Source organism: Gorilla gorilla, chromosome 4 (assembly GCF_029281585.2).
Source record: "Gorilla gorilla gorilla isolate KB3781 chromosome 4, NHGRI_mGorGor1-v2.1_pri, whole genome shotgun sequence".
NCBI classification, from domain to species: Eukaryota; Metazoa; Chordata; class Mammalia; order Primates; family Hominidae; genus Gorilla; species Gorilla gorilla.
Genome location: NC_073228.2, coordinates 45,444,817 through 45,459,950, shown reverse-complemented (window position 1 = coordinate 45,459,950; position 15,134 = coordinate 45,444,817). Strand labels below are relative to the sequence as shown.

Sequence of the window (15,134 nt, the reverse complement as noted above, 5' to 3'; positions counted from 1 at the left end):
TCAAGTGCAAACTGGAACCCTACCCCTGGAATCCCAGCACTTTGAGAGGCTGAGGCAGGAGGATTGTTTGAGTCCAGTTCAAGCAAGAGTAATGTAGGGAGATGCCATCTCTACAAAAAAAAAGAAAAAAGGCTGGGCACAGTGGCTCACGCCTGTAATCCCAGCATTTTGGGAGGTTGAGGTGGGCGGGTCACCCGAGGTCAGGAGTTTGAGACCAGCCTGGCCAACATGGTGAAATCCCATCTCTACTAAAAATACAAAAATTAGCCAGGTGTGGTGGCGGGTGCCTATAATCCCAGCTACGTGGAAGGCTGAGGCAGGAGAATCGCTTGAACCGGGGAGGTGGAGGTTGCAGTGAGCCAAGATCTTGCAATTGCACTGCAGCCTGGGTGACAAGAGTGAAAACTCTGTCTCAAAAATAAATAAAAATTAAAATTAAAAAAATTAGCCACATATGGTGCTTGCGTGTAGTCTTAGTGATTTGGCAAGCTAAGGCAGGAGGATAGCTTGACCCCAGGAGATTGAGGCTACAGTGGGCTGTGATTGTACCACTGCACTCCAGCCTGGGCAACAGAGCAAGATCCTGTCTCAAACCAAACCAAACTGAAACTTGACAGTGATATTCACATCCCCAGGAAGAAAATCTGGGCCTGGATTAAGGAAAGACTGAAGTCAGATCTAAGGAGGAACTTCCTGGCTGTGGTGTGGTGTGGTGTCACTGAAGGGCCTGGCTTCAGGCAGTTTGTCTCTTGTTTAGAGCTCTGGGGTTTACCAACCATGGAGGCTTCGGCAATGGAATGGTGCCTCAGGGCCTCAGTTTCTCATCTGTAGAATGGGGATAACGAGTCTCTGCCTCCTGGGGTTGTCGGGAGGATGAGCTAATGTGTGTGCTTTGTTTCCTCAATGTATGTGATACCCGGGACATCATAAGCGAGGAATTACTAGCTGCCACTGGAGCCGCCCACTTGCTTCCGAGCTCCTTACAGCTCCTGGTTGGGTCCTGTGATCCTCGGTTTTCTTTTTTTCTTTTTTCTTTTCCTTTTTTTTTTTTTTTTTTTTGAGACAGAGTTTCGCTTTTATTGCCCAGGCTGGAGTGCAATGGCCAGGTCTCAGCTCACCGCAACTTCAGCCCTCGGTTGAAGCGATTCTCCTTTCTCAGCCTCCCCAGTAGCTGGGATTACAGGCACGTGCCACCACGCCTGGCTAATTTTGTATTTTTAGTAGAGTTGGGGTTTCTCCATGTTGGTCAGGCTGGCCTCAAACTCCCGACCTCAGGTGATCTGCCTGCCTTTGTCCCCCAAAGTGCCGGGGTTACAGGCGTGAGCCACCGCGCCCAGCTGAGCCTCAGTTTTCTCACAGGTAACATGGGGATGAAGAGGCTGCTTTCTCGAGGCTGCTTTAGCTTCCAGGACAGTGCAGAGGTCACAGACTCCATCCTTACTGGTAGCAGAGAAAGGCTCCAGAATCCCCTATGGAAGCTTCAGTTAAGATGGAGAACCACCCAGCCTGAGGCTAGACATTCTCTCCTCTGAAGTCAGGGACTGGGTGGGGTGACCTGCAGATGTGTTGCCCAAGGGCAGAAGCGGAGGGGAGGGGAGAGCCGGTTAGAGTTGTGAGGACACCTTGCTGGGTGAATGGGGAGATCCCTGACCGGCCGCTCCCCTCTGCTCCTCCTTGGGGCTCCATCTGCAGAGTGGGGCTTGGCCCTCACGATGGCTGCTGGGAATGGGAGCAGCTCTGTTGGAGAGAGGGTGGGTGCTACCTGGGCACTCCGTCACCTGTGGAATGGTGGCAATAGCACCGTCGGCTTCCAAGGCAAGGGAGGGTGGGAGGAACCAGTTGTGAAGGGAGCCAGGGGTAGGGGTGGACATAGTCATTGGCCAGGAACGAGAGACAGTCCCTAGAGGAAGATTAGGAACCAACCTCAGCTTTAGAGTGGAGAAGATCATGGAGGAAAAAAAAGAGGCGACTTCTCTGAAGACAAGACCTTTGTAGACTTGGGGAAAAGCTGACAGTAAAGAAACAGAAAGAAGGCCGGGCCTGGTGGCTTACGCCTGTCATCTCAGCACTTTGGGAGGCCGAGGCAGGTGGATCACTTGATGTCAGGAGTTTGATACCAGCCTGACCAACATGGTGAAATCCTGTCTCTACTGAAAATACAAAATTAGCTGGGTGTGGTGGCGCATGCCTATAATCCCAGGTACTTGGGAGGCTGAGGCAGGAGAATTGCTTGAACCCGGGAGGCGGAGGTTGCAGTGAGCCAAGATCATGCTACTGCACTCCAGCCTGGGCAACAAGAGCAAAACTCCATCTCTAAGTAAATAAATAAACAGAAAAAAAAGAAACAGAAGCAGACTGGAATTCTCATAACTCAAAACTATCCAGTCAGGACCAACTCCCTCCCAGAGCAATGTTTATTTTGCTTTTTAATTCGCATGTGCCTTGCTTCTTTCCAGAAAGGATTTGAAGAGGTTGACAGCAAATGTGTATCCCAAAGACAAGTCTTTATTGAGGATCCATTATGCCCAGGCCAGGTACAAAGACTCCAACATGTCTGCCCTCAAGAGGCTGATGACAGAAAACACATCAGATTCAATAACAAAATAAAAACGGAAGAGCAGGATCAGGGTCAAGGTCCACATGGGTGCAAGGATGTGGCTTCAGGTGGACCTCTGAGTTTTCTCATAGCCAGGACATAAAGGGAAGCATGCTTTATCAGAAAGGAGAAAGCATGCTGGCTCCTCGGGGAGAAATAAAGCTGAAGGTCGAATTGTAAAAGTGAAATGAACAATTGGCTGTTTCAGAGATACCAACACAAGAATTGGACTAGGGCAAGAAAGAAGATTCTGCCCAGCTGCTTTCTAGCACGTATATGATGGAGACCAGATGCAAAGCAGCAAAAAGGACTAAGTAGAAGGAAAGAGCTTAGTGCTGGAAGGAATCTGAGAGGTCATTTATGCTACCCTTTCTGTTTCACAGATGAGGAAACTGAGGCCCGGGAGGCAGTGATTTGATCAAGGTCGCCCCTTACCCATCCCAGGGGCAACAAAATCCTCACATGGCCACTGCTGTCAGCAACTGTGCAATCCCAGCTTGAGGACAGCCTGATGGCTTGTGGAAAGGTGGCCAGTGAGGAGGACACATCCCCAAATAAGAGACTTCCCAGACATTCACAAATAGTATCTATAAGCCCAAAGCATCAGCCTTTGAGTGGAAGGTCAAGTGTAAACTTGTCTCAAAACCATCCTTTGGGGAACAAAGTAGAATATGAACAAGCAAATTTTTACCCCAATAACAAGTCCACAACTGAGCCTGAATGGTGGTAGAAGGAAAAAGGCTTTAGGTCCAACAGGGTGTGGGCTCAGGGCTTCCCACGCCATGCCCAGGCTGCACTGTGGGACTCCCTATCTATAAACTGGCAAGAATTAGATTCAGATAAATCATGATGTCTGCATGGGGACCAGCACACAGCACATGGTCAACAAACGTATTAACCTGTTCCTAGATAGAGAAACAACTTCTGCCAATTGCAATCTTAAAATTAACGACTTAGACACTTAAGCATCGTGTGAACTGGTGAACATGGAGGGGGAAATAGTACACAAATAGGAAACGTTTACAAGTGGAACTGGGATTGAAAAAAAAGAAAAAGAAACCCAGGGGAATTGACACTGTGGAGAAAAGGCTCATCTCCACTCCTGGGACAGCAGCCTGCTCAGGTCGAGGGGCCCATCCACCTTGAGAGACCCTCTAAGGACCCTCCATAGTTCAGGGCTGTTAGCTACATGACCTGAGCCATGTGGGATCCGAGCTGAGCAGCGCAGAGCAGACTGACCCCGGGTCAACAGGCCCCAGGTTGGGCTGCCTTTTAAAGTCAGAGAGAGGAGGTGGAAGTATTTCAATGAACAAGCAAAGAGGTGAGTATTCCAGTTGAAGTGGGTTATTGGGGGGATCGAGGGGGTTTGTGAAAGTTACAACTGCGCAGGTGGACAGAAGTGAAATCATAGGGAGCCTCAGTACCAGATAGGAAGAGGGGAGCTATGGGAGGTGTCAGAGCAGGGGAGTGGCACCCTCAGCAATCCACCTTGTGAAGATGATTGGTGGGAGCTGGAGAGGAGGCGGCATCCTGCTCACTCACAGCACAAGCCCTATTTGCATTCCTAATGGGCCCTGTGAGATTGGTTTTCCTTGCTGGCCCAGCTGGCTCTGGCAGATAAGTGGGACTCTGTGCCCAGGGGCAGGTTTCCCAGAAAGGTCTTCCAGACAGACCTGGGTGCTTGGTCCTGTTGCTCCCATCCCCCTCCCCAACACACACGTACACACACTCAGTCCTCGCAGTTTTTCCAGCCGAGCTGGAGGGAATGGCTTGTGCCTGTCTCCTAGTTTGCTAGGCCTTACCCAGGCCATTAGGATTCCCTGACGACTACAGGCCTCAGCAGAGCCCCTTCCAGCTGGCAGCCCTTTGCCCTCGCCCCCCTCACCTCCACCTACATCTTCCCATGTGTCCCTGGTTGGAAATCTCACTCTGGGTCTGGCCAGTGGTTTTTGCATTAGGCCAGGAGGATAACCAAGCCCCATGCCCTGAGCTGTGAACCTGGGTATGCCCCGTGACCAGTTGGCTTCAGACCTGAGGCCTCTGTGCCCTCTCCCAGGGGCTCTCCAGTGAGCATCAGGACCCCTACAGGAAGGAGCTGAGGACTCCCCTGTCCAGCCCCACTTCTTCCTCTGCTGGAAATATCAACTCCTCAAGCTCAGAGGCTCAGGGGGGCTCTTAGGTCCATTCTTAGCACTGTCTGAGCAGGGACTAGCTCTTATTCCTCTCCTCTTTTCTTTCTTTCTTTTTTTTTTTTTTTGAGACAGAGTGTCGGTCTTGTTGCCCAGGCTGGAATGCAGTGGTGCAATCTCGGCTCACTGCAACCTCCGCCTCCCAGGTTCAAGCGATTCTCCTGCCTCAGCCTTCCGAGTAGCTGGGATTACAGGCGCCCACCACCACGCCCAGCTAATTTTTTGTATTTTTAGTAGAGACGGGGTTTCACCATGTTGGCCAAGCAGGCCTCAAACTCCTGACCTCAGGTGATCCACCCGCCTCGGCCTCCCAAAGTGCTGGGATTACAGGCGTAAGCCCCATGCCCGGCCTTCTTATTCCTCTTTTCTAGGACTCACAATGATAGTTAACTTCTCTGGAAAGAATCTGACACTTCCCAAGTGTCCTCAGGAAGGAGTCCTCAGCTCCTTCCTGTAGGGGTCCTGATGCTCAATGGAGAGCCCCCGGCAGAGGGCACAGAGGCCTCAGGTCTGAGGCCAACTGGTCACGGGGCATGCCCACAAAGATTATTCCACCTGAAGCTCTTCACGGCCTTGCAAGCAGGCAGGGCAGGTGGTCGTGTTATTATCATCATCCAATTTGCAGATGAGAAAACTGAGGGAGGGAGGAGACTCATCCACCGTCTCACAGCTCTTTGTGTGTAGAGTTTAGAGCTCTGCACCCCCCACCCTTCCCTGAGACCAGCTTTCAGTGACCACCCCCTCCACCAGGCACAGATGGTCCAAATAGCTGGGTGACCTGAACGCGGAATACAGCCTCCATGACTGCAATCTCGGAGCTGGAAGTCTTTGGCCAGCAGCTTATCCAACTCTCCTAGTTACTGAGACCCAGAACAGTTCAGGAAGTTGCCTAATATCAAGATGGTGGCAGAGCCAGGTCTCAGGTGCCCTAACTCCCTGCCCGGAAGCCGCCCACCTCCTCACACTGGCCCCTCTCGCCCCAGAGCCCGCTCCGGCATCTCCTTCATTCCCTAGATGTATGGGTGTGCCTGACATTTCTGGAATTCACTCCACACACATAATGAGGCCATTTTGAGAAGGCCCGCCTCAGGGGGAACCAGAGAGCTGTCTAGTGTCCCCATCCTGACCCCTGCCAACTCCTCCCGGCTGTAGAGGCCAGGCTGCAAACAGATAAATCGACACTACTGGCTTCAGCAACTCTACCCCTGCCCGCCCTACACCTTTCCAGCCTTAAGAACTAGCAGTGAGGGATTTGGGATTCACGGCTGCGATGCAGGGAACTAAGCGGCCTTAGGTGTCATTGGGCGGGTTGTTGCATGGGTCAGTGTTAATATGGGAAATGCTGATGTCAACTCAGCAGGTATGGAAACAGAATGGGGGCTCCTGTCAATGGCGCGGAAGTGATTGTAGCTGCACCCAGCGGCATTGGGGTGACTCTCTGAGATATTAGTTTGACATGAGGGTATGGGGCCGTGCCTGCTGGCAGAACCGTTGTGCACCTGGGGTAGCCACTGTGCTCACGAGAGACAGGCTGCCTAACACTGAAGAACCGGGTTTCAGCCTCTGAGCGCAGGACCTTCTCTCCAGCCCCCATGGCCCACTGAGACCCGAGCAACAGAAAAGGAGCAAACCTGCAGGCAGACCCTCCCAGGCAGCAGCAGGACAGGGTGCCCGAAGGAGAGCGTGGAGTTGCCTCTCAGAAGATTCTAGAAACTCTGGCTGGGTGCGGTGGCTCACGCCTGTAATCCCAGCACTTTGGGAGGCCGAGGCAGGTGGATTACCTGAGGTCGGGAGTTCGAGACCAGCCTGGCCAACATGGTGAAACCCCCATCTCTACTAAAAAATTCAAATATTAGCCAGGCATCCTGGTGCGCACCTGTAATCCCAGCTACTCGGGAGGCTGAGGCAGGAGAATTGCTTGAGCTCGGGAGGCAGAAGTTGCAGTGAGCCAAGATTGTGCCACTGCACTCCAGCCTGGGCGACAGAGCAAGGCTCTGTTTCAAGAAAAAAAGAAAGAAAGAAAGAAACTCAACTCTGCCCAGGTGCCTTAGCTATTCCGCTGCCCAGAAGCAGGGAGGAGACCCAGTGCTCCTTCCCAGAAGGCCCGTTTTCCAGCCCGTCGCCATCCAGTCTCCCTTGGAGAAGTCCCGGGAGATGGGATCCGGCTTCCTCCCTCTTTTCCCACCTTCTCCACTCCCAGAAGCTATTCCTGCAATCCTGGCCTAGCCTCTCACTGAGAGCAGGGAATTCCCTCTCTGGCAGCAGGATAAAGAAGGACCCTGCTTAGAGCCGGGACAGCCAAAGGGACAGGGCCTGGACGGGAAGGAGGCAGAAGTCTGGCCCCTGCTGCCTCCCCACACATACCTCCACCCCCCTACCCCCGCCCCAAGAATGTAATTAAGCAGCAGCTTCTGCCAGGAGCCAAGCTTTCTGCCTTCCGACTATAAATCACCTTCTGAATCATCTCTCAGCTCCTAGAGAAGCAACTTCTGCTCAGGCTGCTCCGGGCGGCCCTGGTGCCACTCCCCCTGGGAAGCCTGCCTCCCCCACCCCTTCTGTGCCCAGCCCCCTGGCTCTAGGTCCCAGCAAGAGTCTGGCAGACTCTGGGGGTCGGGGAATGATTAGGGGACACTCCAGCAACCTTCTCTACCCTGCCCTCCCCTTCCTGAGCAGGTAAAGAGCTGAAGTGAGATTAGCCTGGCCCAGCACCCTCAACTTAAGAATAAAGCTAAAGCACTGTGGGGCAAACAGGCAAAAAGAAGAAAAGGGGAAAACAGAGCCAGGTGGGGCAAATCTGGGAGGGCTTCTTGGAAGAGGCAAGTTTGGCTCCAGGGCTTCAGTGAGCCAATAGCTTGCAGATAGGAGGTGAAAATAGCTAACATCAATATGCTTCCTGTATGCAGGGTATCATTCTGAGAAGTATTCACTCAATCATTTTCAAAACCCTATGAAATAGAGGCAATCATTACACTCATTTTACAGATGAGGAAACTGAGGCTTGCAGAGGTTAACTTGCCCTAGTTACCCAGGTAGTACATGAAAAAGCCAGATGTGAATGCAGATGGCCTGGCTCCAGAAGAGTGGGAGTGTTTGGGGCGAGGTTTGGAAGTGCAAGCAGGTTGGCTTGGCAGGAGTGGGGCAGCCAGCTCTTTGGGATTTAGGTCAGATGGAGCCACAGAAAGAAACGGGTAGACTGTCTAATACAGGCCCGGAATGTGTGCAGTAGAGTGTCATGCTTCACAGCAATGAGCCCAGAACCTGTCATAGCCCTGGGACTCTGAGAGGCAGAAGGGACCCCTCCATGTGGTTAAGGAAAATGAAGCCCAGAAGGAGGTAGGGACTTGAATGAAGCCCAGAGAAGGGAAGGGACTCATCCTAGGTCACAGGGTCCATTGGTATTAAACTTGGAATTCAGACATAGGTCTCTCCATCTCCCCACTCTCACCATTTTCCAGCATACAAGATAAAATGGATGTACAGATGTAATATCACGATGGCTCTAACCTTTGGCAGGGGGTGGGGGTGGGGCTAGGCATACCTCCTCCCTGAGTTAGGAATGAGGGGTGGAGGATGTCTTGCCCTCCTTGGCAGCTGGAGAAGGTTTCTGTGGCTCACATCAGGGTAGGTGGAAAAGATTCTGCTCAACTCCTGGCTCATCACATTCTGAGACCAGAAAAATCTTCCTTTTTCCCACTTCCTTTTCCCTGGAAGGGTTTGTTAGCTGCATCCTCCTCTGTGATAAGTCACCTTTCCTGTGCCATCCCCTGGCTCCTTATCCCCTGGCTCCTTGTCTCCTGCCCAGACCAAGGAGAGACTTCTTCCAATTCTACATCTGCCCAAGTACCATTAATGTTTATTAGCATTAAGTTCTGTAGTGCGGAGGATGAGAGATGCTTGCTAGGCTGAGTCCATTCTTTGGAGATTTCCACCCAGAGCCCTCGCTGTCTGCCTCAGTTTCTCCACCTTTGTCAGTGATTGAGCATGTATCCAGATGCCAGAGTGTGGGCCCTGGTAGGGCCTGGCTGGGTTTGCCACTGGAGAAGCTGCAGCAAGCACCTCCTAAAGGACTTGGCACCAAAGTCCAGCTCCTGCCTCTTTTTACCTCCTCGCCAAAGGTCTTCCCACCAGGCCAGGATTAATTGCAGGGCAGACATCACAGACCCAAGCCCTCAGGATCCCTGGGGTGGAGGTGGGGGTGATACTCAGACTCCACCCATCGCTCACCTCTTGGCCCCGGAGCTGTTGACAAAATGCTCTGAGAGTCTAGAACTTTCCCTGAGAGCGTCCCCTTCCCCCATGCCATCCACATACATATTACAGCAGGTTCTTCTAAGGACATAACTCAGCTCAGGCTCTTGGTATTATTATAACGTTTGACCTGTTTTCTTCTTTTTAAGCAAAATGTGATCCTATCGGAAGAATACCAACAGATCGGCCACCAATTTTGCTCCCTCTGGACTCCGAAGCCCCACCCATAATGGGGGCGGGGTGAGCGGGAGGGCTGTTAACTTCCAAGAGACCTGGACTAATTTCCCCGCCATATCCCCCCCAGGGAAAGGTCTGCCCTGGAAGGGAGACCACCCGGTTAAAGCCTGGCCATCCGATCTGGTATCTGCCCATCTGTCTGTCTGTCTGTCTGTGGGATCAACAGCCTCCAGCTAGCTCAGCTCCTCACCAGCCCCAGCCAGCCCAGCCCCAGCGAGCTGTAATTCCTGCCTGTTACAAGTGTTAACACCTGGCCTGGGGCCTTCCTCCCCCGCAGTCTCCAGGTGCCTCCCTGGGCCCAGCCCACTGACCCCCACGGGGTTTGACTGAACATGTTCACAAGCCTCTGAAAGGCGGGTGGAGGTGGGAGTGGGTGGGAGAGGCAGCAGGACATCTGACAGATGGGGAAACTGAGGTAGGTCTTAGGCAGGTGCTCGAGTGGGAGGATGGGTCCTGGGATGGCGAGAACTCAGGTGTGCTATTTCCCAGCTCACTGCCCTTGTCCTCTGCAAAACATTTTCACCCAAGCTGTGAGGCAGGGCAGGCTGGGGACTCCTGGGTGAAGTGTAAGGAAGCAGACCCAGATGGGTGGCCACTGGTCCTCAGTCACACAGCGGCAGGGTGAGCTCCTGATCTCCAGCAGGCCCCCTCCATCTGCACGTCCATCGCTGGAATGTAGCAGGTGCTGGGCTAGGCCCTAATAACATAGGTTCATCCCCCCACCCCAGCGCCCCCAAGAAGAAGAAGAAGAAAGACAAGTTTCTCCACCAGGAGCTAACTGGGACTGACAAGGGGAATTCGAGAAATCAGTGCTGTTGTTCCCTGTCCTGGCTCTGTCACTACCTGGAGAACATCTCTTCCTTCCAGGGGTGTCAGTCTGAGGCCCCTTAGAGCTGTCCCTTCTGGTCAACCTTCTGTCAGGACTGGGGTCTGAGCAGTGTGGACTCAGGGTGTCATGCTTGAGGGTCCGCGTGGACAGAAATCCCAGCTACATGACTTCCCCTGTAAATCCTTCCTGGGGAATGCGTGAGCTGGGTGGGCCAAAGAGGGCAGGCCAAGATGGGCTTAGATGCTCAAAGTACTGGAATCTGACTGCCAGGCGGGGGGCTGGGTTGGGGAGTGGGGGCAGAAATGGGATCAGGAATCAGAGGCCCATCTACCCTACAGCCCCAGCCCTAACCCTGAGAAGGTGACTCACCCTCCACCCCAGCTCCAAGACCAAAGAAAAACAACCTCAGAGAGAAGGGCCAGTGACTCTAGTGCCTGGACAGACAGGACAAGCTGGTGTCAAGGAAGCCTGTGCCCCTGCCTCTCTAGCTTGCCATCCTTGGCCAGCTGTGCCCCCTGCAGCCACCTTGTGAGACTTTTGCTTCCTGTTGGACCTTCCCTCCAGGCCCATGGCTGCCCACCAAACACCCAAGCTCAGGTGTCATTCATACCCACAGGTAGATGTCTGCAAACATATTCACAGCCACACAGCCCCGGGCCCAGCACCTGGGGACAGGATCACAGGCAGACTCAGACACAGCCCTCACACAGCTATGGACTTGAGGCTCACTCTCCTCCTTACAAGCACAATCAGGTCATGGCCATGAGCACTGATATTCATGCACAGACATCTGTGGGGCTTTCCCCACACTGTCATGAAGGCATGCGCGTGCACGTACACACACACACACACACACACACACACACTCACATGCCCAGTCATGAACACAGTCAAGCCCAGCGTCACAAGCAGACACAGGCTCTGACCTTTACATGGGCAAAGATACTTCTAGACTTCTCTCTGTCTCTTACACACGTACATACACACATCACAGCACTTGCTAACACTTGTGTGCAGAGACACAGCACAACCTGTCGTGGGCCAAGGATTCCCCAACACGCCCACACGATTTCACATCCACAGTAGCCCAGTTGCAGGCACAAACACTTTTGCACACAGAGACACACTGGTGTATAGAAAACACCTCTTAGGGTCATAGACCCAGAACACACACACACACACACACACACACACACACACACACACCTCTCTCCTTGGCTTAGACAAAGCAGCATTCCTGTCCCCCACCAAATTCCCAAACAAACCATGTGTCTAGCATTATGTTAGGGCCAATGTCTTGACCTTCCAGGTTTCCCCAGCGTTTCTTCCTATTGGGCAATCCCTATCTAGATGGTCCCCAGATACCATTTCACACCAGAATCTCCACCAACTGGAAGAGTGCCCTCTTCTAGTTCATAGGGCCGGAGAGACTGGTCTCTCTTCCTCAGTCCCTGCCACCTATGGGCCGCCAAACCTTTCCTTCCTACCCTCCCCCAACCCACCAGAGTCTCTGTGAAAGCAAGGCGAAAAATGGCATGGCCTTGGCCCGGGAATGGGAAGAGGGTCAGGAATGGCCGGGTGAGGCTGGACTGGTGTTGGCAGCAGCCTTTCCCCAGACTGGCCGAACCTCCTTCCTGAAGTCCCTGGCTGCCCTGGCCACTCCATGGACTTCTTTATGTGCTGGAAGCCTCAGGTTAGCCCAGCCCCCCGGAAAAGTGTGGGTTGGGCAGAAGAAAGACTTCCCCTTGGCTGGCCGTCCTGGGAGCAACTCCTAGCACCCTCTAAACAGAGACCCTTGGCCATGTCCCCACCCTCTCTCCCAGGAGCCCCAAACACCCAGACACAAATGCTGCCATCCCCAAACAACTGGAAGACTCGGGGTGTGGCCCCCAAGTCTCGCTGTCTCTGCTCCTCCTACCCTGGGCTCTGGGTTGGCGAAAGGCAGGGAGACTGGGGACCTGCAGGCGGTACCGCACCGTGGTGGCACTTCTTTCTGACTTTCACCCCGGGGGCCACAGCCCACTTCTCACTCACAGATCCCAAATTCTTCCTCCTCACCTCCCACCCCCAGGCCGAGGTTCTCCTACGTCCAGGAGGGGAAGATTCTTTAATTAAAGTTTTCCGGAATGTAGGGGGCTGGAGGCTGGGGAGAGGCGGAGTGTAATTTAGAGAACTGGTTTCAGTGTCTTCCCCTCTGGCCCCTGGGACCTGCGGAGGGTGGGAGAGCGGTGATGGGGCCGCTCGGAAAACAAGGGGACTCCTGGAGCTGGGGCTCCCAAAGCGATGTTTATTCCTCACCCAGGCCCCCCAGACACGCACAGCCCCCCCAAGCACTGCTCCCGGCTTCCCAGTCTTATTTACTAAAATGTCTTTTGTATCCACATTTCTCAGGGACGGAATTCTCCCTTCCCTCTCCCTTTCTCCTCGGTCCTCGGTTTTCCAAAAGGAAGAAATGTGACATGGAGAATTGGATTTTTGGTCAAAGAACAACAAGCCTACCCCTCCCAGACAACACATTTTCAAGGAACCCCCCTTTTGCCAGGATGGACAAGCAAGAAATGAATAAAATCCGAATTCAATGGCATCCCGGATCAGCAAATACCATATTCACTTCAGAGGCTCAAGATGAATCTAGAGCGGTGGGGAGAATCTGATGAAATCCCCCCACCCACTCCCCTGCCCCGGGAGGAGCCCTGAAGCCTTTGGGGTCTGAAATAGGAAGGCAAAGGGGGGTTATTGTGGGGAATCTCTTGATGGAGGCGCCGGCAGAGGTGGGGTGGCAGTGAAGGAACAGGATGGTTTTGCCCATGAAGACCCCAAAATGGAGAAGAGGAGTGGCTGGGCCCCAGGGACAGTGCTGGATTTCCAGAAACCCAACTGCAAGCAAATGGGGGGTCTTCGGGGGCCTCTAGATTGGGACGGGCAGAGGGTTAGGATCTAAGAATAAGAAACCTTCTGAGATAGGAAAAGTCCTCCAGCCCCTGCAGCGGGGAGCAGGGAAAATGGTGATTATCAGAGGAGCCAGGAGTTGGATTCTGAAGGCGACACCAGCAGAAAATCCAGGAGGGGTGGGCGGGTGGGGGGCTGGAGGGAGGCGAGGAGAGGAGCCCCAGCCCTGCTGCGGCCCACCCCCAGCCGGCGCCCCCACCTTCCCCGGACGCGGCGGAGAAACCGGGCCGCGGGCAGACAAGAGGCGAGTCTTACCACCAAATTGGGTAGCCAGCGAGGACCCTGGTGCCACCGAGCAGGAGGCCGAGGAGCAGCCCGAGCAGGTGGGGCTCCATTAGAAGAGGCGCCGAGGAGGAAGTTTGCCCGCGACCATGAAGAGGGGGAGCGACGCCCCCAATAGTTGGAACAAAGTCCACTTGAGATTGGAAATGACTTTCGGGCTTGTCAGAAGCGCACCTCCACCCGCAGCCGCCCCCCTCCCGAGCCCAGCGCGGAGCAGCCGGGTTTGAGGATGTCAGCGAGCAGCCAATCAGCGCCCGCGGCCTAAGGTAAGAGATGAGTCTGTAGTTCAGCCTGTCAATCACGCGCCCCTCCCGCCCGGCCCACAACTCGGGCTCCGGGAAGGGCATCGCCCAGCAAACTTGGGCAAAGCCCGCGCCCCGGACGCCGCGGGGCTTCGGGGGGACGCGGTGGGCCGGACCCTCTGCTACCGCCGCGGCCCCCCGCTGGCCAGGGTTAGGGCACGGGGGCTTTGACCCGGGCGTTCACATGGCGAGGGCTTGGCGTGGGCATGAACGGGTGGCTCCTTTGCTGGCGAGGACCGTGACCCGTTGGGACGTGGGCCCGCGAGGAATCGAGGGTAGAAAGCACAGGGATGTTTCCAGAAGCCCCGCTCGGGCAGGTCAGGATCAGAGGGTGGGGGAACGCACCCCCTCCCAGCTTCCAGCCTCCCGAGTCCGCCCGCTCTCTGGCCTCTCGTCCTGGCCGCGGGAGGTCACTTCCCGGGTGTCCGAGGAACGTGCGGAAAAGTCCGCGGAGGCTCGAAGGTCTGGCTGCGGGCGGCGCCGGGGGACGGAGCCGAGTGTCATTTGAGTCTTTTGTCAGGGATCAGATCGGTATCGGGACCTCCTGCTGCCTTTGCATTTCCTGCAACTGACACCAGCGGCCAGTCGCATTTCCTGCTCTCGGAGTCGGGTCACTTTCTCCTCCTTGAGGGGTTCAGGCCCGACCTCTGGCGCGGGTCGGAGGCGTGACCCACAGCCTCAGTGGGATTCTCGGTTGGACCATCAGGCACCGGTGAAACGCGCAGCTCTGGCTCAGGGCGGCCCAGGTCCTTGGAGGACCTTGCTGCCCTCCGGAGCGCCCCTCACTGCCCGACCGTCCCGCCTGAGGCCCCGGTTCTACTGATAGGGAGCTCCAGCCTGGGGTTTGGCGATAAAGGCCCTTGCCCTGTGCGGACACCAAATGCCTCCAGTTACCCACCCCTCCCCACAGGAAAGGAGTCTTTCCAGGCCCCCTTCGGGCTTGCTTCCTCTCCTCTCCCTCTCCAGAGCGAGGAATTAGATCTCAGCCCTGGGTGGTATTGACATCATGGTCAGGTTTTGGGGACTCACGCCCGGTCACCTGGGTGCCTTTCCCTAGGCCCTCCCCCAGGCCACCTGAGGCACCAGGACTCTGCGCAGCCCCGGTCTGGGGTGAAGGAAGCACTGCCGGTGGGGAGCAGGGACCGCTGTGTAGGGAACTGTGGCAGAAAGGGCAGAGAATGAGCCGACCCGAGTCCCACAGAGGCCTGGAACGGCGGGCGTTCCACGAGGTGAGGGCCATGGCTGAAGGAAGTCTTACGCCAGGGGGGCCAGACATTCCTGGCCTTTGATCTGAGCCCCCCGTACCCACAGCTCCAACCTGCTGCCCCTTCTGGTCGGCGAGCCCTCTCCGCACGCGGCTACTGCCGGCACAGGGAGCGCGGGGAAATGGCCTCGGGGGCACCAAGGGTCGGGAGAGCCGCCTGGGCTTGTCATGGCTCCTGCTGCGTTCCTAGCCCATTGCTGGACTGGAGGGGGTGGGAGGGGAGGTTGAAAGAGAGGAA

General features: G+C 55.0%; 1 protein-coding gene across 1 annotated transcript in view; it reads right to left on the bottom strand.

Annotated features, from left to right (window-relative positions):
• The window catches only part of WNT3 (Wnt family member 3), a 56,405-nt gene extending 42,856 nt beyond the window's left edge, over positions 1–13,549 (bottom strand). Inside the window, exon 1 of the mRNA XM_004041485.4 lies at positions 13,304–13,549. Coding sequence (XP_004041533.1) covers positions 13,304–13,383 — 80 coding nt within the window. The 5' untranslated portion in view covers positions 13,384–13,549. The remainder of the gene's footprint in view (positions 1–13,303) is intronic.
• Positions 13,550–15,134: the final 1,585 nt, after the last annotated feature.